This window comes from Musa acuminata, chromosome BXJ1-1 (assembly GCF_036884655.1).
Source record: "Musa acuminata AAA Group cultivar baxijiao chromosome BXJ1-1, Cavendish_Baxijiao_AAA, whole genome shotgun sequence".
Classification (NCBI taxonomy): Eukaryota; Viridiplantae; Streptophyta; class Magnoliopsida; order Zingiberales; family Musaceae; genus Musa; species Musa acuminata.
The window spans coordinates 37338081-37362029 of NC_088327.1; the positions used below are offsets into that span (position 1 = coordinate 37338081).

Genomic DNA, 23949 nt, shown 5'->3' on the forward strand with positions numbered 1-23949 from the left:
ATCTATCAGCTTTGACAATTACAAAGCTGCATCTACATCAAGTCGGATCAACTACAATACTGCTGATGACGAGACGTTCAGCGATGAGGAAGAAATCCAGAGCCACACAATAGCTGTCATAATACAAACATCAGGCAGCAAAGACAATGAGGCGGAAGGCTTGCGGAATAACCTGAATTTTTATTTTCAGGATATTAACGTTTCAGAAGGTGGTGGGGAGATGCCATATCCCCAAAAATTTCAAGAAGAAATTATAGCAGCAGGACTTGAGGAAAATTAGGAAGTGGAATACCCACAATTAGCAAAACTCTCCCAACAAGTATATTCCTCCTCTGCCGTATCAAACTACAGACCACCTACAGACTCTACTATGGGGCCAGCAAACTACCCCCCCGCAATTAACATAGAGTCAACCATCCAGAAGCCTACCTTTGAAGGATACACTAGGCAAGCCAAATTCAAAACAAAGGATTTTTCTGAAGCATGGAACCTACCCTCAGCGTTTCAACAGCAGGGAGCCATGTTCATTATCTCTACACAATTAGGGATGTTTGATGAAGTTTTTATGAAATGGGAGTCAATAACTAAGAATTTAGTCTCACTCCAAGGATTCACAAATTCCCAAGCAAAGATGGAATTTATCGAAAATCTGCTCGGTGAATCCGAGAAGCTAGCCTGGATCCAATGGAGGATGGCGTACCCTGACGAATACCAACTACTACTAGCAAACGCCGACGGAGCAGGAGGTACCCAAAATATCCTATCTCAATTACGAACAATCTTCATACTTGAAGACCCATTTCAGGGATCAACCGGGATACAAGAAGAAAGCCTACAGAGACCTGGAGAGGCTTTCGTGCAACAGCCTGAAACATATTATCCAATTCTTGAATGACTACATGAGGTTAGCCTCAAAAACGGGAAGGCTGTTCACAAGCCCCGAGTTATCTGAAAAACTATGGTCCAAGATGCCCAGAGAATTAGGAAAAAGGATAAAGGACGCCTTTGAATTCAAATACAGGGGCAATACGATCGGGATAATCCCCAGGATCTTATTTTCCTACAAATATCTGGAAGCAGAATGCAAGGACGCCGCATTCAAAAGGGCGCTCAAAGACCTGTCTTTCTGTAGTGAAATACCCATCCCAGGATATTATAACAAGCCCGAAAGGAAATACGAAGTTAGGAGATCCACAACATATAAAGGCAAGCCCCACTCATCACATGCAAGGATAGAAAAAAGAAAGCACCTGGTAAGAAACAAAAGGTGCAAGTGCTATTTGTGCGGTGAGGAAGGACATTTCGCCAGGGAATGTCCTAACGACCGCAAAAACATAAAGAGGGTTGCAATGTTTGAACAATTAGACCTTCCAGAGGATTATGAAATCATCTCTGTCCAAGAAGGAGAAAACCAAAGTGATGCAATCTACTCAATTTCTGAGGGAGAAGACGTAGAGGGATTACAACATGGTATACACTCCTTCACCCATAAGATATTTGCTCTTGTTGAAGATAGCAGGACCTGGTGGATTGGACCAGAGTCAGGATACAGAGCAAGAATACAAGTCTCGCAAAAACAGGCCGAGTGCAGCCACATCTGGAGGATAAACGAGGAACTACCGGCAAAACAGGAAAGGTGCAACTGCTGTAAAAGAATCTCACAACAAAGGCACAGACGACATTGCCCGCTGTGTGAAATCACCTTGTGCGGAATGTGCAGCATCTACTACTTCAACAAAAAGACCCCTGTAGCACTGGAGGAACCAGTCAAGTTTGAACCCAAGAATCTCCTCCAACAACATCAGGATTATATTAACCACTGTGAGGCAGAGATAAAGAAACTGAAAGCCACACTGGAAGCAGAAAAAGAAAAGGCAAAGGAAATTGAGGAAGCCCATCAACAGACCATTACAACTGCCCAGCAGAACCTCCAGCTAAAACGTGAAGTAGAAGAGCTGAAAAGGAAATACCGAGAGCTGGAACAAGAAAATATGGAACTTGACAGACTCCGCATGGAAAGGGCAGACTTACAAAAGGAGATCAATCTCTTAAAACAAAAGGAAAAGGATAAGCATAGATAACGAAGAACTAGAAGGATCATAGATAACGAAGAACGGAACACGAAACTAAAAGGATAAGCATAGATAACGAAGAACTGACTTATATAGAAGGAGCTAGAAAAATAAGAAAAATAGAAGGATTCTTACAAAGATCTAGGGGATTTTTGCTCAAGTATGGACCGATCTTCTTTTAAACGTATATTCCTAAAGTTTAACCTAACTATATTTTTAGAAGGATCACGTGAACGTATACCCTGTGATCACGTTCACAGGGTATGGTTTGTGAGGTTACTTATACTTATCCTAACATACCCACAATGTTAGAACTTCAGCAAAAATATAAGACCTTAGTATCTTATATTTTATATGTTAGGATAAGTATCTTATACTAAGGACTTGACTAAAACTAAATATATAAGATACAATTCTAGCAATACTAAGAATAAACTTAAAAATATAGTTAAGTTGGATGGGCAAGAAGTTCTAATAATATTTATTTATCTTGGATCGTTTATTCAATAAGATAGAGAGATTAATAATTTATTAATAGAGTAAAAAAACTTGGTAATTAAAATGGAGAAGAGAGGAGCATTTGGAGCTTTATGATCACTAAGATATATTTTAGATTAAAAGAAAATTTTCATATGACAATTGTTAGACAAAAAATATACTAGAAAAGATAGGAATAGAAATGTTTTAATTCACTTCAAAAGAGAAAAATCATTTAAGATGGTACAAACATCTATGGAAACATATAATGCTATAATTAGAATAGTTGAATTAATTACTACCGGTAGGATGAGGAGAGTTAGAGAAATGTCCAAAAATGATATTACTAAAAGCTATAAATAAAAATTTATATACTCCCAATTTAACTAAGGATATGATCTTTTGCATAGCTCAATAATGACAAAAGAACCATATAATCGACCTCAAATAGTTAGGACATTATGACTTTCTTGTTGTTGCATAATTGCAACAACATATGCTTTTATTTCTCTCAATAGTCATAGGATTCCTTTTTCTTATCCTTCCGGTACTCCCCTTCCTTGCCTCTTCTTTTTTTCTGGACCTTCTTTATAAGGCTATCCAATCAACTAAAATGGGCAAAGAATCCAACATCCTTAATGGAGTTTGATTGAAATTAGTCAATTCCAATTAATCTCTAATGATAAGGCTAATAAATCAATCAAAAAAGAATCAACCTTGGAAGATAATGATATATGTATCTTAGAATCAGTTTTGAACACACCTTAAAAATGAGCTACTACAACAAAAACGAAGCATTTGAGTTGGTTAGTTACATGGATCTTTTTTTGCAATTGAGCTCTCACACTGTATCATAACATATTGTTCTCAAAACCATCAGGTACAATGATCATAAGTGTCTATCCGATGGAAGGATCCCTAGAAAGGAAATAAATAAAAAGATTGCTTTCCTTTTTTGGCATATTTAATTGTGACACCTTCATATGTCCAAAACTTCTTCCCTTTAATGATGCACCACATTTGGATATTTTGAACTGATTTGGATAAATTAGCTCTACATATTATTTTGATTTTGACTATTTCGACGAATGCATAGATAGTCTTGTTAGAATTCTCTGTACCATCAGATTTATCTGCTTCTTTCTCCCAGTCTCTCCTCAAAATATACAAGTAAATGAACACCATAAGAATCCTATTCCTGGATGTCATGTCAGAGATACAGGGAAAATTTTGCTCTGAGACTTGGGGACCTTATGAAGGTTACTGTATCATAAAGTAGCTACCGCAAAAAGTGTCAATACACAGCATACGACTGCAAGGAAAATAACTAATAACAAACTAGACTCAAACATTTATAAACCAAAATTGAAATTACCCAGTAAAATCCTAATAAAGAGACAATCAACTAACACAATCTGATAAAAAAAACTTTAAACTGAACATTACAGAAAATCAAAAAAACAATGGCAAATCTCAGCTTTATATGGACTCAAATGTGGACCTCATCATAATTCTGGTGGAAGGATGGTGAATAACGTCTCATTTATAAATTCAGTAAACAGCGATAGCATTGACTTGCAAATAGTAATGTAGGGTGTTTCCATGTTTTTGCACCAGAAAGAGCAGCTATATGTAAAATTGCATAATCATTACAATCATCATCATCGTCATTTAATCTCTTTCTGTTCTAGTAATCTTTTTGATTGGATTGCCATCAATCCCAGATGCTTAAGCTTTAGGAATGTGTGTCCAACCTATAACTAAACTCTAACACCAACCTCAGCAAAGCTCAAACCCTCAAACTTGTGAAGTCTCCATGGTAAAATCGTAATTGGTTTACCACCGGCCGGGTCTATCATCAGCCAACTTGACAACCATCTAAGTTATTGTCAAATTCTAGCCAAGGCAAGTCTAGGCAAGAAGAGAGTTCTTCTTAATCCCAATAACACTTTGGAGCTATGCACAGTTCAGAAAAGAATCAAAATAAGGATGAAGCAGTAAGCTCTTCTATGAGATCAATTGTCATTGAGAAGGAACAAAAGATGAGCCAACAAAACACAAACTGCCATTCATGAGTGTAGGAAATTTCACATGCCACATCTTCAGTGTTCTCATAGTAAGGCCCCTACTTTTGTCTTTGTAAACAAGTTGCCAATTAAAAAAGGTAAAAAACAAGTTCTAATTGATCACACTGACGACTGCAGCATAACTGTGACTGCTGGGAACCACTGCTACCAAGTCATTCCCCTATCACCAATCTCAAAATATACAACAAAGTTCTTTCTGCAGCAGTTTCTTATGAATCGACCATGTACTCAATCATCACTCGTCCTATCACCTACAACAACTTAGCACACTCCTCCAATTCTTGGTTCCTTATAAGGCGATGAAACCAAGCAATTCCACCTAGTCATATGCATGCCATTCCAGTAATTGTGCAAAAAACGTATTACAAACAGAAGGAACACCCACCAGTCTTCCACTCTCGAACGTAAAATCTGAGACGCCGAGGCTCTTGAAGAACTCGATAGCTTCTTCGATCACGGGCGGCCGATCAAGATTCCACTCGTGGGTGCAACCGGAGCATCTAAAAACGTTTAGCAAAAAAACCATGAGAGACAAATCCAGATTAAACGATCAAAAAAGAAATTGGTAGCTATTTATGCTTGTCTCAACCGAGGTCGAGACAACAAACATACGACTGGAAGTGTGGGCATTGGAGGGCAGTGGAGGTTGCGGCCGCGTCGGAGGAGGAGGAAGAGGAATGGCACTGCAGAGGATTAGGGTTCCGACGACGGAGAAGGGTAGGAGTAGAGGCTGGCGGCGGGTGGTTTCGAGTGGCGACTCGGGCGGCGACGTTAGCGTGCGGGAGAAGCGAAAGAGCCATAACATCCACCCAGCGGGAGCGCAAGCGGGCGATGATAAGGCCACCGAACCGGGAGAATGTGCCCCAATATCCAATTAGTTTTATGGGTGAAGACCACAAGGGTTCGAATCCTGCTGCAACCAATGGGAGAACAAATCATGACCAACGTGGCATATGTTTATTTATTTATTCTATAGTGACTTAAGAATCCTACGTGGCATGTGTTTATTTATTTATTCTATACTCCAAAATTCCCTACTGGACATGATTTAAGAATATAGTTTTGACTCAAAACATTAGAACTATTTTTGGGACCATGAAATTTGAATTTGGATGTGGACAACATTTTTGCCAAGATAATATTGTAACATATTGTAACATGAAGTAATGGTCATCCAGCTAATCAATTCATTAGATAATCATGCAGAAGAAGACACTGTACTCAAATTATTTCAGAATTCTTTTCCTAGATATCTCATTCTTTCTATAGCATTATGAAGTTATCAAGCAAGCAAAAGAAAACATCCTTAATCCTTTCAAGGACCACACTGCACTGGGCATGACGGAAAGTTTTGCATTATCGCAGCAGATGATAGCAAGGCCAGCAGCGACAGAGCAAGAGCTATATTTCTTGAATGTATAGTGGACATGTTGCTTTCAAGACAGATATTTAGGAAGGCAACAGATGTACAGATTTCCAAAGAAAAGTTAACCGCTTGTTTCTTCTTTTCCATGTTCTATGAGTGCATGGAAATTTTACATGGCAGTAGAAAATGTAACAAGCTTTTGTTTACAGATATTTGACGACGACCCAACTTGCAGTTATCTGCCAAAAATTGTCTCTTTAACTAACTCTTAAAGGTCTATGTCGAGGCTAAGATCATGACACTCGTACATATGAGCATACAATCGAAGTACTAGTAGGAGCCTAGATAACCCATTCAGAAGACAATTTACTAAAAGCAACAGCAGTATCAGGAATTGTAGGCTCCAGGATTCAGCTTCTGCCTTTTCTCATCAAAGCCAAAACTCTGCAAGCTTGGCAAGCAACAATGACCAGCCTTCCATATTTTGCCTTTCCTGTTCTTGCGATCCTGACTTGGTGTCATTTCACTTGCACAGACAGAAGTGGCTCCAGAGCAGTATGGAGTGCCATTTAATGATCCTGGAGCTTGGTCTGTGTCGGTTTTGAGTACATCGGGTTTTCCATTGATTCCCACTTCCTCTTCGGCAGCATTTGTTGCATCAACTGCCCGTTCACCTTGAATTGTTTCATGTAGAATGTCACCTAATTTCTTTCTACCAGCGGGAGAGGGTTCGGATTTAGAGTCTGGATACTTGTCCACAAAGATGGTATTATCCAATCCAGAGATCAACCTTACATTTGTTTGATGGTCAGGGGTACTTACTCGTGACGGTGTCAAGTCTGCATAATACAAAATGCACCACGTGTAAGCAAAATTCATTACTGAAATTGAACTAAATATGTGCATAACAACATATCAAGATGTTTCTTTAAAAGAAATTCCGTTAAAGAGTTTATAAAGGCAACGAGAATTTTCATCTTTTTAGTGTATATATAGTATACCTCCAATGACACTAAAGAAATCATCCTCACATTCAGAATCCAAACTTTCTTTTGAGTCAAAAAATATTTCCTCCTCGCAGCCTGCAGAAATCATACATTAAGCATGAATCACCCAAGTCCAAATAATTAGATGAAGATGTTAGAATTGCAAATAGACTCTTAATAAGCTCTACCTCCTATTTCAGAATAATCTTTGGAAAATTTCAACAGCATGCTTAATTGGTTGATGCCTTCTGTTTCACATATCCCGATGACATAATGCAGTGCAAAACAACTAAATAACACCTTGTCTACCAGTAATCTACAAGATGAGAAATTTAAGATATTCACTTTGGCACATTGCGTTAAATCACTGTGAAGTCAAAAGATTATCCATGGTATTGGAGATATAAGATATCACTCTCCAAAAGTAACAACACAGAGGCCAAAATAAAAAGGTAACTATAGTCTGGAATCTCTGGATGATATATCCAAAGAACATAGCTTTTTTTTTTTTAATTGCAGAACGAAGCTCTTAACCATTTTTTGTGTCTCCACCAAGGTTTGGTCTAACTCTTTGTAAAATTCCCTACAATTCTTTCACCAAAAGATTGTGGTCCTTTGGAAGTACCGCTTCAAATATTTGATGAAATGAAAATTTGATCTCAACAAAATCACTGAACTATTCTTCAACAAGTGCATATTATCAACAATGATCTAAAAGTTCCCATTGATACAATGTGGTCTGAGCTTCCATTTTGCAGACACTTTATTGTTTCACATCTGAATTCCAATGTCCATTGGATTTGTTCAGAATCAGTTGTTGACAGGCTTAATCATATACAAAAATTGGAATGTTGACTAGTTCCACCAAAAATCATCCTAAACCACACAATAGTTCAGCAGCTCAGGCAATACAAACCAGCACCATGTGATCAGCCTGAATGGGTTTCCATAAGCTAAGCTCCTGCAGTTACTGTGCTTTTGCATAGGTTCCTTCCCATGTGCTTCTTTTGATTGGATCCATTATTACTATAAAGCTTTTGGGGTTGTTGATACTTTCCCAATTTATAAATGATTACCTCTTGAAGCCCCTAAACTTGCAATGAAGCATGCCCAAACTCCAATGAAATGTTCAATATTTTGTCAAGTACAAATAGGAGTACTAGTTCTTCGTATGTTTTAAGATGATAAATTGAGTGGTATGCTTGCAATTTGTTCCAACAGATCCTTTTTTCCAACAAATTCCAAAAGCTTTCTATCATGACATGTATATTCTCCAACATGATAGTTGTCACTGTTTAGAGGTTCTAGAGTCTTCCTTTTCCTTGATCATAATCTCCAACGTCATTATCCCTTTTTTTGGATTAAAAACAGAAAGAATATGTCGACCAAATGGGTTTTCTCCACACAGAAGGATGATATGGAATCAATTACAGTTCAACTGCTGGAAGATTAAGTTGCCTCACATTTTCATATTTTCAAGAGGATGACTAACTTTTGCCCTGTAACTTGTCAACTGCCTGATGACAAGCACAACAAGAAACATCCATAAATGAACTCATCAGGAACTTAGTTACGGAAATGACTGACATTTAGAAAACCACCTCCAAACATCATTAGACTAGCCACTTTAAGAACAACTTAGGATCCCTTGCATCTTCCACTTATTATAAAAAATATAAGTTTCCCTTTTGTTTAAGCAACATTAACATATCGCCCTCAATTACACTAACTGAGTCCAAAGTCATTGAGAAGTTCCAACAAGATCTAGGAAGAGAGATGCAATTCATGTAAAACCTGAGTCTTCTCCAGACCAGTAGTTTTCCCTTTCCCAACCTAATAAAAGTTTTGCATGTAATCGTTAATGTCGAACAAGATATGCAAGGTCAGACTTGTTGCTGCTGACATTTTCTCTCCTAATTGGTGTACCACCAAATTTCAAGCATGAAAGCCACACCATATAAGGAGGGTTTGGAACAATGTAACATTGGTCAAACATTAAGAATGGCATAGGCAAATGCTACTAGTTTCTTGTGATGGTAAAGACTGCAATCTCAGGCCCGCACATCGATTAACACTTTAAACTAGTAGCAGATTACAATAATACACTTACATGTACTTAACTATTAATGTTTAGATTGTGAAATGGAAGAGCTTTAAATGGGAGCTGCACTATTCTGTAGTAACATTATTTATGTCTTAAAAAAACTGTAAACATAATCGTTCATAATTTTTCCCAAAAATCTTGATGTTGATCTGAAGTAAAGAGATAAGCAAGGACTTCTAGATAGAAAAGTAATACCAAGTGTCTTAAAGTAGTAGAAAGAGAAACGGATATAGATCAACAAACAAAAAACCAATAATGCTCTCTAGTTCTGAGTAGAACTTTGACATTATAATACTCCTACTGACAAGATGAGTCTAAGCTTATTGATATTATTTAAGGATCCAGTATCAGAAAATAGTTAACTTTACCACAAATGTACATTAAACATATTTATTACCAGAATATCAAATATTCACGAAGATAATCACAGATAATAGGTGAAATCTTAAGATGAGTGCTCAATTTAGAAAGATAATGGTTGAATGATGAAGCCATGAGCACTACAAGGTACTAATTTAAGCAGAATAACTTAAATGATTTGAGTGGTAGACGAAGATTGAAACGACAAGTATAGACAAAGGAACGCATAACATATAGTACAAATTCGTAACCTAATGTCAAGTAGCATACTTTGCACCCATCGCTACGGAGAGAGAGCAAAGCAATCTTACAAACCTGTCACTCAGGCCACCCTCTGTTTTGGTTATAATCTGGCAGCATGATTATCATATTTAAAACATTCTAAACAAACTAGAACTCACTGCAATAGCATAATATGAACTTGTTCCTTTAGATAGATTCAAAATCTGAGGTAGTAGGTTGTCTATGGCTTATTGCGATCCATATATCAGACATAACAAAATGAATAATTTAATAATTTGCAGAAGAGAGCAGCAAATCCAACAGAAATATACCATCAGCACTGCTGCTTTGTTTTCTAAAATAAATGTTGTAAATCAATTATCAGAGCTTTTCCTACAAAATATCGCAATCCAAAACGAAAAAGCGATTAATAAGAAAAGACAAGAAAACAATTACTCACTCGACAGACTTAACATAATGCACTCGAGCGAAAATTAGACCTTTGCCAACACTCCAGAGTTGCAAAAGAGGAATTGATCTCCTTAAAAGAACATACCAAAGTCTGGGTTCTCAGGGCCAAATCGACCCAAAGGGTTATCCCAACACAAGGGCTTCTCCTTGGCGGGCGACGGGAAGAAGAAGAACCTCTTGGCCTTGGAACCGATGCCTAGACATCGTCTCATGGTGGAATCTGCTCTGTATGCAACCGAAACGCAGGAACCCGTCTTCAAAATCAAATCTTTTCTACCATAGAGCTACCACAGCACTGTGTCCTGCCAGTTTTCGCAGAAGGAGCTGAGGAAAAGTACTAGAAAGGAAAAGAAAAGGCAGCAAAGCACAAAAACAAAAGGCGGTTAGTTTCACTTGGTGTCGTGAAGGCCGACCAAAGGTCCCATTCTTCAGGAACAGGAGATCCTTCAGCTTCAAAGAGTTCGACGGTGGAGAAAGAAGGAGGACGAAGAGGAGGGGAATTAGAAAAGTAGCTTCCCAAAGGTCAAGTAGGAATTAATGCCATCAATGTATTCCACCCACTGAATTTGTGGGCTTTATGAATCCATTTATCTATTCATGTCACGTCCATGTTGCAATTAGAATCCTTCTCGGCCACTTGTGTGTTCTATTTATAGTTGTCTCAAGTTGATCACAACCTAAAGACTACTTTAGAAGGTGCAAATCTACCCAGAGATATCTTTTTAGATTATATTTGACCTCAAGTACAGACTGTTGCCTTTGTGTTACTCGGGTCACTGTCGATGTGGAAAATGAACACTACGTTTTGGTGATTTCGGTTGAGAGAATATCCATAAAATCTTGCACTTCGTGTGAGTTTGGCATGGCCGAAGCTCGTTGATTATGGTAGTTAATCTCATAAAAAAATGTATGATGGTGACATTTCCTCATCGATTAAGCATTATAGCATCATGATGATAAGACCCCTAGGATTTTATTGAAAAGGAAGAAAAAGAATGAACGTTACGAGGGAATCGATCTGGTTGATCAATCCGAGGGATCGATCTTCTAAGGTTTGTCGAAAGATTAGATAATATTTCATTGATAGTTTAAAAGAAATATATATATCCATATTTATAGAGTTTCATCCAGAGTCCATCAAATTTAGACTCTTAATAATAAATAAATATTAAATAAATTTCTATCCAATTTTTACTGAACTAAATAAACTCAACAAAATATTATTTAAAAGTTAGCTCAGAAAATAAAGAAATCCCAACACATGGCTTCACTCACCATGCCAAGTAATGTTACTACTTTTAGTGTTCTTTGATAAATAAAAATGAAGCCACTCATGGTTGCGTGCTATGTTTGTTTTGATTTTTCTTATTAACCAAATACGTCATCCTCTCTTGGGAATGCTTGGAGCTGTTCGATATATATATATATATATATATATATATATATATATATATATAGTCTCCATTTGTTTGGAAATATACATATTATTTATTTTTATTTTTATTTATATATAATGTTGGAATTTGGAGTGATAAATATGATTTTTTTGAACTTTAAAAGATAGATATAAGAAACCCCTTTTTTACACAAGTCCGTCACTTCCTATACATTTTTAGTTTACTTGTGTTACAATATTTAAAAAAAAAATGTTACAATATTTTTAGACAATTTCGTCAGTATTTAATCATACTTATCCTCCAATTTATCCTCCACAAAAAGTTAATTATTTTTGCTTTGGCTTGGTAAGTCACCAGTTAACGCCAGGATTTAGGAGTAAAAAGGATCTTCTAATTAGTAACTTGAGTCAAAATGACTCAAGCTAAATAACATTAAGCTGAGAAATCATCATGAACACCAGGATACTACAAAACTTTGGTATCGTAATTTATCTCTGCAACGTCGTCTCCAATTCCATCGGAAGAGAAAAAGAAATGCTCCGAATACTCGTTAAAAGACACCCGACAAGATGAAATGTTGACAAATATGACCACGTAAAAGAAAGATGGAACGCTGAAGAACATCAAGGAGTCGGAGGAACCACACTGCTGGCGTATCTGGTGACTGCATCCAAGATGTCAGTGTACGAAACGAGGCCGACCAAGATGTCATCCTCCGATTCCGAATCGATCACCCATACATGGGTGGCCCTGTAGGACAGCATCTGGGCCATGACAGCCGCCAATGAACTCGTGTGCTTGCACGTCAAAAGTTTACTCCGCCCCTTGTACATGCTCCTCGGCCGCCCGGTTTGCACCTGCTTCAACTGGTTATCGAAGAACCCGATGCTTCTGCTGCTAAACTTGGTCAGCCTGGGAGAGGCTCCAACGGTGACAACCTCCACTGGCAAATCGATAAGCTGATCAGGCGGGTCTACCGGTGAAGAGCAGCCATTTTCATCTGTGCCGATAGCAAATTGTCCTGCTGATAGATTTGCCATGGCCCATGCAGTCGTCACGTAGTCACATTTCCATAATTCGTACGCAGAGATGTCTCCAAGAATCTTGTGCGAGCCATCACTGGTAGTCTCAACGACTGCAATCGCACATGGGCCGTGAGGGATCTTACCGATGGCTTCAAGGGCGGGCGAGAGGGCTTCCACGTAAGAATAGTGCGGATTAACGGCCCCAAGAGAGGTGATGGAAGACAGAGGGATGGGAGCAAGAGCACCAAGGCAGCCGATTAGGAAGCGGACGACATCTTCTCGGGAGAGACAGCAGAAATTGTTCCGAGGAAGAGAAGAAGAGGACGGTGGACTGCTGCTGGTTGCTGCACTCGTGGCCTTGGTGGTCTCTATGTTCCTGAGCCATTTGCCATTGTAGAGCATGGAAAAGGGCTTGCTGACGCCTTTGCATGCAACGCTTCTGCGCACAAGGAGGCACCGAACACCTAGCTTCATCAGCTCGAGCGCATCGATTAACCTGGTGGATCCGAAACTTGAATTAGACCTGCATAATACTAGAAGTAGTTCCCGAAAGAGTCTCTAGGTCAGGTTTATTCCTAAGGAGCAATCCGAATCCTACCAGTTTAAATACTGTTCGAACTTTAAATTAATTGTCGATTAGAATGCTTCATCTTGTAACCTTTCGGTTAATGATTGTCTTTGTATCATTACAAGTCAATAATCTTAGTTCTTCAAATCAATAATCTTGATGACCAATGTAATCAATCGTCTCTATAGTTGATCAGTTAGAATTTGAACTCACTTGGGGTAATAGCTAATAGATTTAGGCCTTCAGAACCACTACCAAAATAGCTAATAGATCAGTGAGGAAAGGAAAAGTGCCAAACCAAAGCACGATTTCCAGATGTCGAGGAGCAAAAGTGAAGGATTTCCAAATGTGACATCTGGAAATCGTGCCAAGCCAAAGCACGATGTCCAGATGTCAAGGACCAAAAGTGAAGGATTTCACATACACCAGCAGTAAAGATGCCGAATAGGTAATGTGACAACAATGTGCAAAAGTATAGATACAAAAGGGTTTCCTCGAGGGAGAAAGAAGGAAATAGGAAGATTCATCCTGAAATCAATTGTCGTACGACAATGAGACAAAGACTAGATTGACCAAATCAAGCGAATCAATCAAGAACACAGATAGAGGTGTTTGATTCCAGGAAGTGAGAATGAGTTACTACCGCAAAATAAAAGGTTCTCTGGAATTAAATCGGATATAACGATGAAGGAACATAACACAATCAATTTTAACCGATCGTACAGAAAGAAGGAAAGAAAACGATCAAGAACGAGGCATTTCAAGATTCCAATGAGGCAGATCACCAAAGCCAATATTCCAATGAGGCATTTTAAGATTCTTTAAGAAAATTGCACCACAAAAGATCAAGAACGACGTTATCGATCGATCAAGAAGTACATCCGAAAAAAAGAAGAGCAGAGAGCAGAATCAGAATAAAAGGAATAAGATTTCCCACCTCACGCAGGGATCCACCTCTCTCAACAAGCTCGGATTGGGCGTCACCACCTCCGAGACCGGCGTCCTCATGGCCCGGTCACGATCCCCGCCGGCCCTCGCGAGGAAGGCCACCACGTCCAGCGAGTTGAGCATACCGACAAACCTCTCCTCCGAGGACGGCGCTGCCCCCGCCGCGGGTATCCGATTGTGCCAGACGGGAATGGCCCCCTCGGAGGAGCCGGCGATGGCCCGGGCGGCGGCCTCGAGTGTCTCCACCTCGGAGAACTCAATGAGATCTGGCTTCCCCAGCGTCAGGTCACCGATGACGCGGTGGAGGAATACGAGGGCCATGGAATCGGCGCCGCCGTTCGACTGAGGAGAAGGCAGAGAGAGACGTAGAGTCTTCGCCGGGAAATGGGAGAGACAGAGACGAAGAGATCGTTGGTGTTTTCAATTGGTCGAGTGATGTGATTGGGCGGGGAAATAGGAAAGAAATAGCAATAGAATATTCTACTCTTTTTACATACCTTCAACTCTACCTGCCTTCTGATTTATACACGTGGGACTCAAATTAAGGCAAGGTGCCATTCAGTCGTTGGAAAGCTATGCGTACGTTCGTGGGTAACTAACGAGGAGTCGATAGACATCGGAATTTAAAAAGGTGTTGCGCTCGTCTATCTGCACCAAGGCAGGGGACACAACATAGACGAGTGGGCTCCACTTCTTTTTCATCGGGGCCCACCTTTTTTAACGCGAGAGAATAGCTTGGATCCTGGCTCGGTCAAAGACGGATGAGCTCCACCATTTTGTAGGGCAGAGAGACGGATAATAACCCGTTATCTTTTTATTTTTATTTTTATACAATTTTTTTTAATACAGGCAGAGGGCAGGGAAAGAGTTTAGGATGACAAGATGAAGCAGTCGTGGAAAATTCAGTCTATGTTTAGATTTAACAAACTAATACATAATTAATGTGGGCTGCGATGAAAATTTTAGTAGGCAAAATTGGTCCAGCGGAATCTATTTTTCAGGAATTTGTCACGTTTGAAAGTGGAAACAAAATTTTTCCTAAGAGAAAGCAATTGGAGAATCCGATTATTCGAGTGTGAATTTTATTTGATGACAGAAAAATACTCATATATCGTACCTCATATTTTGCTTCGGTTCGGTTTTGTAAAAACTATATTAGGGACATTTTGATTGTATTATATATTTTACTTTTTTATAATTAATTATCATTAATATTTCGATCTTTATACTTTAAAAAGTAGTATTGGACTCCCTACACTTATGAAGGTGAAAGTCGATGGAATGTAGATTATTTCTTCTTATATCGTTAACTTTATCGACAAAAAAAGTTGTATATGTTATTACATGTAAAAAAAATCACGAATGGAAATGATAAAAATATAATTTCATTATCTTTCCAAACTGCTCACCCGCAGTCTGTTGCTGCTCACTCGTCGCACTTGCTCACCCACCGCACTTGTTTACCTACTGCACTTACTCTCTCATCGCTCACTCATCATACTTGCTTGCCCGTTGCACCTACTCGCTCATCGCACTTGCTCACTCGGTGCTTGCTCGTCGTACTCGCTCACTTGCCCGCTGCACCCATGCTCGCCATTGTGGGCGAGCGAGTAGGTGCAACGGGTGAGCAAGCGCGATATCCGAGAGGCAAGCGAGTGGGTGCGACGAGCGAGGAGGTGCGGTAGGCAACAAGCAAGCAGTGAGCGGGTGCGGTGGGTGAGCAGGTGTGACGGGCAAGTAGGTGCGACGGGAGAGCAGGTGCGACGGACAAGTCCATATCTTAATTGTTTATTTTTGTAAAATCTACATGTTATTTATTTCTACTATATTTTTATTTTTAGAAAAAATGTCGCTTTCAAATTCCTTATGTGGCATACTTGATGTCAACCGCCTCACTAGTATGAATTGTACGGATTGGCTTCGCACCTTGAGAATTATTCTCACGGTAGAGAAAATCACGTACGTCCTTAATACAGTGATGCCTACGCCCGAGGAAGGGGCAAGCGAGGATGAGATCGCTCGCTATGTAAAATACATTGATGACTCCACTCTTGCTCAGTATTACATGTTTGGCTATATGACTCCTAAGTTATAGAGATAGCATGAAAAGATGGATGCCGGATCCATTCTCCTACATGTCCATAAATTGTTTGAGGAACAAGGAAGGACTCAGCGATATAAGATATCTAAAAGTCTCTTCTGCACTAGGATGATTGAGGGGACACTGGTTCAGAACCATATCTTAAAGATGATTGAGTGGATGGAGAAACTCACAGGTCTAGGAATGATCCCAGAGGATAACCTGTGTATAGATCTTATGTTTCAGTTCCTACGAAATTCATTTTCATAGTTCATAATTAATTTTAATATGAACAAGCTTGAGGTGGCTCTCCTTGAGATTCCCCTACACCTATCTGGTGGAGCTATTATTGCATTGGATGCATGCTATTTTGTTCCTTCTATTATTAAAAATATTATTTTTATTTCATGTTTGATAGTTAGTGGATATAAATTAGTTTTTGAGAACAATGATTGTTCAATATTCTTAGATGATGAGATCATTATGAGAGAAACATTGTATAATGGTTTGTTTATGCTAGACACTACTCCACATATCATGAATGTAAATGTGTCTAAGAGAAGACGAGATAAGGTGAATAGTGCATACTTGTTGTTAGGATCAAGAGCACTAAGAGGGGGGGGGGAGGGGTGAATTAGTGCAGCGGAAAACTTTCGACGATTAAAAACTGCGTTCATACGATGCAAGCGATTTCGGTAAGAAAGCTGATTCGTAAATCACTTTAACTTGAGATGCAGTTAAAGCAAAGATATAGAGGCAGTTTGCAGTTATGATGGAAATCGAAATCAGAATGTAAGCGCAAACTGAAATATGATATTCGTACGATAAAACAGTTTCACTTATATTGTTATGGAAATTTTTGTATTAATTTTCAACATGTTATTTTAGGCATGTAATGTCAATCAAGTGATTTGATCATTTAATCAATAAAGTCCGAAAAATAATTTTAACAAGTTTATACATTCGGACACATCAACATTCCTAATTCTCTTCTTATGAAATCAAATTGTTCTTCACTTAGAAGTTTTATAAAAATATCAGCTAGTTGATGCTTAGTATCTATGAACTCTATGATTACATCATGATTAGTAACATGATCTCGTATAAAGTGATGTCTAATATCAATATGTTTTGTTCTTGAGTGTTGAATGAGATTCTTTATTAAACATATTGCACTTATGTTATCACATTTAATGGGAATGTTTTTAAGATGGACTTTATAATCTTCTATGGTGTTTTTCATCCACACAACTTGTGCACAGCATGCACTAGCTACAATATACTCAGCTTCGGTTGTTGATAGTGCAACCGAGTTTTGTTTCTTAGATGACCAGGAAACAAGGAAATGTCCCAAAAATTGATATGTTCCTGATGTGCTTTTTCTATCTAGTCTACACCCAGCAAAATCCGCATCAGCATAAGCAATTAACTCAAAATTCTCGGATTTTGGATACCATAATCCTAGATTTGTGGTACCTTTAAGATATCTAAATATTTTTTTAACCGCTTTGAGATGAGATATCTTAGGGTTTAATTGAAACCTAGCACAAAGTCCTACACTGAACATGATATCTGGTCTAGTTGTAGTGAGGTAAAGTAAACTTCCTATCATACCCTTATAAGTTTTTTGATCGAAGGTTTCTCTACTCTCATCAATTTCTAACTTAGTGGAGGTGCTCATAGGGGTGTTAATAGCTTTTAAGCTATCCATATTAAATCTTTTCAATAGATCTAAAGCATATTTAGTTTGACTAATGAAGATGCCATTGCTTAGTTGCTTAATTTGTAAGCATAAGAAAAAGGTTAATTCTCCCATCAAACTCATTTCAAATTCGAGACTCATGGTTTTAGCAAAAGATTCACAAAGAGATTCATTCATAGAACCGAAGATAATATCATCAACATAAATCTGAACAATGAGAAAATTATTTTTAAAATTCTTGATAAATAATGTAGTATCAACCTTGCCTTATGTAAAATCATTTTCAATAAGAAAAGTACTAAGTCTATCATACCAAGCCCTTGGAGCTTGTTTTAAACCATAGAGAGCTTTAGTTAATTTAAATACATGATTAGGGAGGCTATTATTTTCAAATCCAGGAGGTTGTTCAACATAAACTTCTTCAGAAATAAAGCCATTAAGAAAATCACTTTCAACATCCATTTGAAACAACTTAAAATTATTTTTACTAGCATAGGCAAGGAGCATCCTTATGGCTTCTAATCTAGCCACAGGAGCGAAGGTTTCTTCGTAATCGATACCTTCTTCTTGGTTGAAACCTTTGGCCACTAATATAGCCTTGTTTATAACCACGATACCATATTCATCTTGCTTATTTCTAAAGACCCATTTAGTACCAATAACTAAATGATCATTTGGCCTAGGAACAAGCTTCCACACCTCATTTCTCTCAAATTGATTTAACTCATCTTGCATTGCGATAATCCATGAATCATCTTTCATGGCTTCATCAATATATTTAGGTTCAATTTGGGAGAGAAAAGCGGCGTTGACACAAAAATTTTTAAGAGAAGAATGTGTTTGAACCCCCTTAGATGTGTCTCCTAGGATTAGCTCCTTAGGATGAGTATCTACATACTTCCAATCCTTGGGTAAGGATTTTTCGGAAGTGAATAAATCCAAGTTGCTAGTTGGAGAAGGGGTTTCATTTAAATTCAAAGAATCGAAATTAACATCATCATCAAAGTCATTTTTCTTGATTTCAGAAATCTCATTGAAAACAACATGAATGGATTCTTTTATAATCAAAGTCCTTTTATTGAAGATACGAAAAGCTTTAGAAACCGAAGAATAACCAAGAAAAATTCCTTCATCAGATTTAGCATCAAATTTTCCTAAGGCATCTTTTTCATTCAAGATAAAACACTTACACCCAAAAACTTTAAAATATGAAACATTGAGTTTTTTATTTTTCCACAACTCATATGGAGTTTTGGTGAGTAAGGGTCTTACTAGAACTCTATTCAAAATATAGCATGCAGTGTTTACGGCTTCGGCCCAAAAGTATTTGCGTAGGCTATGTTAATTCAATATGGTTCTTGCCATTTCTTGTAAATTTCTATTCTTTCTTTCTACTGCTTCATTTTGTTGAGGATTTCTTGGAGTAGAGAAGTTGTGGTTGTATTCATTAGATTCATAAAATTTTTGGAAATCACGGTTTTGAAATTCACCACCGTGATCACTTCGAATTGATAAAATCATAAAACGTTTTTCATTTTGAACAAGTTTACAAAACTTGGTGAAATATCTAAAGTATTCATTTTTGTGTTTCAAGAAATAAGTCCATGTGTATCTACTATAGTAATCTACAATGACGAAAGCGTATTTGCTACCTCCTAGGCTTAATGTAGAGATTGGTCCGAACAAGTCCATATGGATTAATTGTAAGGGCCTAGAGGTACTTATTTGATTCTTAGATTTGAAACTACCCTTAATTTGTTTTCCTAATTGAGAAGCATCACACACAATATCTTTGATGAACTTGATATGAGGAATTCCTCGTACAAGTTCTTTGGATGATATTTGAGTGATTAGTTTCATGCTAGCATGACCTAATCTCCTATGCCAAAGCCAAGCATCCTCATTCAAAACCGAGAAACACATTTCATTGCAAAGATCATTGATGTTAATAGTGTATACGTTATTATGTTTTAATGCAATCATAGATGTGTTTTTGTGTGGTTTTTCAGTGATGCAAGCATTAGATTCGAATTTGACGATATATCCTTTATCACATAATTGACTAATATTCAAGAGATTATGTTTTAAGCCATTAACTAACAAAACATCTTCAATAAAGAAGTTGGATTTGTTACCTATGATTCCTTTGCCAATGATTTTACCCTTGTTGTTGTCTCCGAAGGTGACATAGCCTTCGTCTATGCTAGTGAGCTTAGAGAATTGAGATGGATCTCGAGTCATATGCCTTGAGCATCCACTATCAAGGTACCATCTCTTGCTCCTAGCTTGTGATGTTGTATGTCTCTACAAGAAAGGATAATTTTTAGTTACCCATTTACTTTTGGGTGCCTCAAAAACTGATCCACATTGTTTATTATGTTACATAGAGTTTATCATGGTTCCTTTAGGAACCCAAACCAGTTTGTTCGGGCTAATTTTCTTGAATGGACAATGATACGTTTTATGTCCATGTTTGCAATAAAAGTTGCATTTGCTTTGGTGTCGAACATGTAAGATAGGGCCTTTTATGAAGGTGGTTGGATTTTGGTGAGGACTTTTCACAAATCCGATTCCACTTCTTTTGGGAATGTGACCCTTATTTGTAAGGATCATGTTCAAAGACTTGCTACCAACCTCGAATTTCTTCAAGGTGTCCTTAAGTAGCAAGTTCTCCTTTTGGAGAGTTTCTAGATCATGGTATTTTTCACATTGAGCTAAACTATCATGATATTCAGTTTTTAATTTATCAAAATTGCTAACAAGACTATCATGCTTATTTTTCAGTAATTTATATTTTCTACTAATTGTTTTACATTCATCAAATAAGTCATGGAAGGCATTTAATAACTCATCAAATGATAAATCTGCATTAATTAAATTTGTTACCTCCTCTCAGATGGCCATTAAGGCGTAATAAGCAACTTGCTCGGTGTTGGACTCCTCTTCTTCGGACACGCTCGAGTCATCCCACGTTGCTTTGAGCGCCTTCTTCTTTGATGTTCTCTTTTTGGCTTAGGGACAATCACTTTTGTAGTGTCCCGGCTTTTTGCACTCATAGCAAATAACTTGGTCCTTCTTGGGTTCAAATTTATTTTTTGTGTCATTCTTAACCTTGTTTCTTTTAATGAATTTTTTAAATTTTCTTGTTAGAAGTGCCAAGTCATCATCACAGTCCTCATCACTTGAGTTTTCTCTCAAGTGGTCTTCTAAAGTTCTGAGTGTCATATCCTTCTTGTTCTTTGGAAGGATGTCTTCTTGCTCTTCATGAGCTTTGCTAGTCATCTCGTAGGTCATTAATGACCAGATTAGTTCTTCAAGAGGGAAGTTGTTAAGATCTTTTGCCTCTTGAATAGCAGTGACTTTAGGGTCCCAACTTTTAGGAACGGATCTTAGAATCTTATTTACGAGCTCAAAATCCAAAAAACTTTTTCCGAGTCCTTTTAGACCATTGACGACATTCGTGAAACGGGTGCATATGTCACCAATCATCTCGCTCGGTTTCATTCGGAAAAGTTTGAAAGAATGTATTAAAAGATTGATTTTTGACTCTTTCACTCTACTTGTGCCTTCGTGAGTCACTTCGAGTGTATACCAAATATCAAACGTGGTTTAACAAACCGAAACACGGTTGAACTCGTTTTTATCAAGCGCACAAAATAAGGCATTCATAGCCTTTGCATTAAGAGCGAAAGCCTTCTTCTCCGATTCATTCCAATTGATCATTGGAAGAGAAGACTTTGAAAATCCATTTTCGACAAGATTCCAAGTTCAAAATCCATAGAAATAAGAAAGATTCTCATTCGGGTCTTCCAATAGGTGTAGTCCGTTCCATTGAACATGGGTGGACGTGTAATAGAACGGCCCTCTTGGTTTCTGACGTATGCCATCTCTCTTGGGTTTTAATCCATTTGAGAGTTAACTCCACTCCGATACCAATTGTTAGGATCAAGAGCACTAAGAGGGGGGGGGGGGGGGGTGTGAATTAGTGTAGCGGAAAACTTTCGACGATTAAAAACTGCGTTCGTACGATAAAAGCGATTTCGGTAAGAAAGCCGATTCGTAAATCACTTTAACTTGAGATGCAGTTAAAGCAAAGATATAGAGGCAGTTTGCAGTTATGATGGAAATCAGAATGTAAGCGCAAACTGAAATATGATGTTCGTATGATAAAATCGATTTCCGTCCAAATGTCGATTCGGAAAATACTGAACTCGAAACACGTTCATAAATGCACAGAAGGCAGTAAGCTATTGAGGAGGTTTGCAGTAAAGATAAGATGCTCAAAGTAAATGCAAACTGAGATTTAGAGTGGTTCGGTCAATCTTGACCTACATCCACTTTTGGCTTCCTCCACCGACGAGGTCACCGACGTCCACTAGAGGCCTTCCTTCAATAGGCGAAGGCCAACCACCCTTTTATAGTTTCACTCCTTTTGACGGGCTTAGGAGACAACCCTTACAGAATTTTCTCTCCTCTCTTGAAAGATCGGAACTTAGAAGAAAAGAGGAAGGAGAACTTTTAACTCATACAACACTTTTGAGCTCTTAAAATCACATAATAAGATTAGGATTTCGGTGTTTTTGGGTGCTCTTTCATTGCTAAAAGGGTGGGGTATTTATAGGCCCCAACCCAGTTTGAATTCCGAGCTCAAAACTGTCATATCCTGGAATTCCGGGGTCTGGCGGTTGCACCGCCTGACAAAGCTCGAAGACTGAGCCTCTGGGCAGTACCACCTTTTGTCAGGGGCGGTTGCACATCCTACCAGAGCTCAGAGACCGAGCTCAGGCGGTGCCACCGCCTGACTCGGGCGGTTCAACCGCCTGGTAGAGCTCGGAGATCGAGCTCAGGCGGTTCCACCGCTTATCAGGGGCGGTTGCACCGTCCAGCCTAGCTTGGAGTCTGAGCCCTGGACGGTGCCACCGCTGGCCAAGAAATCTGGGTCCGAATGAGCTGATCCATTCGGCCCAATTTGGGTCTTTCAAGGGCCTAATTGTCCTAAGATTAAGTTAGTGGGATCACCTCTCATTTCTAGCTTAATCATCGTGCTAACTATGATATTTCTTAAGACATTTACTGCAACTTGCTCTGGTGCGTCAATCGCTTCTTCTGGCGAGCTTCCGGCGATCTTCCGGTGAACATCCGACGAACCTTCGGCGATGCTCCTACGGACTTCCGACAAACTCCTGGACTTGTGACGATCCACTTGGCTAGTTTCGACGAGCTTCTTTGGCAAGCTCCTGGACTTCTCGAATTTGTTCCCGCAGAACCTCCGACGACCGTCCGGACTTCCGTCGAACTCTCGAACTCCCAACATCATCATAGTCTTGACTCCGGCGTAACTCCTGCTGTATGTCTTACTTTCATCGTAGTTAATCCTGCACACTTATCTTAACATATGGATTAGATAACAAATGTCAATTGACTTCATCATCAAAATCCGAGATTCAACACTTGTGGCATTGTAGGCTAGGTCACATCCATGAGGGAAGGATTCAAAAGTTGCTTAAGGATGGATATCTAGATCCATTCGACTATGAGTCATATGCAACTAACCAACTCTCCATTTTGTGGAACTGGAGAGAGAGCCACTCAGCTGCTGGAACTCATACATAGTGATGTATATGAACCTATGTCAACTCATGTCATTGGTGGTTACTCCTACTTCATTACTTTTACTGATTTTTTCTTAAGGTATAGATATGTGTACCTAATGAAGTATAAGTCTGAGGCATTTGAGAAATTCAAAGAGTATAAAAATGAAGTGGAGAACCAAATAGGAAAGAGTATCAAGACTCTTCAATTAGATCGAGGAGGTGAGTACTTGAGTATAGAGTTTACCCAATTCCTCAAGGACCATGGGATTCTATTCCAATGGATACCTCCTTATACACCTTAGCTCAATGGTGTATTGTTAGGAACCTTTTTCTGAGCTTTTGAATAATGTTTATTGAGTCTGTTTAGTCAAGTTGTTATTGAGTCAATTTGGTTCAGTTAGAATCAAGTAAAGATTTATTTAATATTTATTTATTATTAGAGTTCAAGTCCTGATGGACTTTGGGTAGAACTCTATAAATAGAGATGTAA

General features: G+C 38.5%; 3 protein-coding genes across 3 annotated transcripts in view; all 3 read right to left on the reverse strand.

Annotated features, from left to right (window-relative positions):
• LOC135678421 (uncharacterized) overlaps positions 1-5499 on the reverse strand; it is a 39977-nt gene extending 34478 nt beyond the window's left edge. The window contains exons 1-2 of the mRNA XM_065191231.1: positions 5249-5499; positions 5022-5136 (exon numbers count right to left, since the gene is read on the reverse strand). Of these exons, the coding sequence (XP_065047303.1) occupies positions 5022-5136; positions 5249-5436 (303 nt within the window). The 5' untranslated portion in view covers positions 5437-5499. The remainder of the gene's footprint in view (positions 1-5021; positions 5137-5248) is intronic.
• A 506-nt stretch (positions 5500-6005) lies between these two features.
• On the reverse strand, positions 6006-10694 carry LOC135678427 (uncharacterized protein At3g27210-like). The gene is made up of 4 exons (XM_065191244.1): positions 10539-10694; positions 10231-10447; positions 7004-7084; positions 6006-6841 (listed from the first exon to the last, which is right to left on the reverse strand). The coding sequence occupies exons 2-4, from the start codon at positions 10355-10357 to the stop codon at positions 6390-6392; spliced, it is 660 nt and encodes a 219-aa protein (XP_065047316.1). The 5' UTR covers positions 10358-10447; positions 10539-10694; the 3' UTR covers positions 6006-6389.
• Positions 10695-12065: 1371 nt separating this feature from the next.
• On the reverse strand, positions 12066-14475 carry LOC135587675 (CBS domain-containing protein CBSX6-like). The gene is made up of 2 exons (XM_065079322.1): positions 14073-14475; positions 12066-13063 (listed from the first exon to the last, which is right to left on the reverse strand). The coding sequence occupies exons 1-2, from the start codon at positions 14402-14404 to the stop codon at positions 12166-12168; spliced, it is 1230 nt and encodes a 409-aa protein (XP_064935394.1). The 5' UTR covers positions 14405-14475; the 3' UTR covers positions 12066-12165.
• Between the last annotated feature and the right edge of the window lie 9474 nt (positions 14476-23949).

Coding starts and splice junctions, on each gene's coding strand:
- LOC135678427 (XM_065191244.1), bottom strand. CDS start 10,357: ATGAGACGATGTCTAGGCATCGGTTCCAAGGCCAAGAGGTTCTTCTTC. Junction 7,085..10,230: donor CCCTGAGAACCCAGACTTTG/GTATGTTCTTTT, acceptor TGATTTCTGCAG/GCTGCGAGGAGGAAATATTT. Junction 6,842..7,003: donor TTTCTTTAGTGTCATTGGAG/GTATACTATATA, acceptor TGTATTATGCAG/ACTTGACACCGTCACGAGTA.
- LOC135587675 (XM_065079322.1), bottom strand. CDS start 14,404: ATGGCCCTCGTATTCCTCCACCGCGTCATCGGTGACCTGACGCTGGGG. Junction 13,064..14,072: donor GAGGTGGATCCCTGCGTGAG/GTGGGAAATCTT, acceptor CGGATCCACCAG/GTTAATCGATGCGCTCGAGC.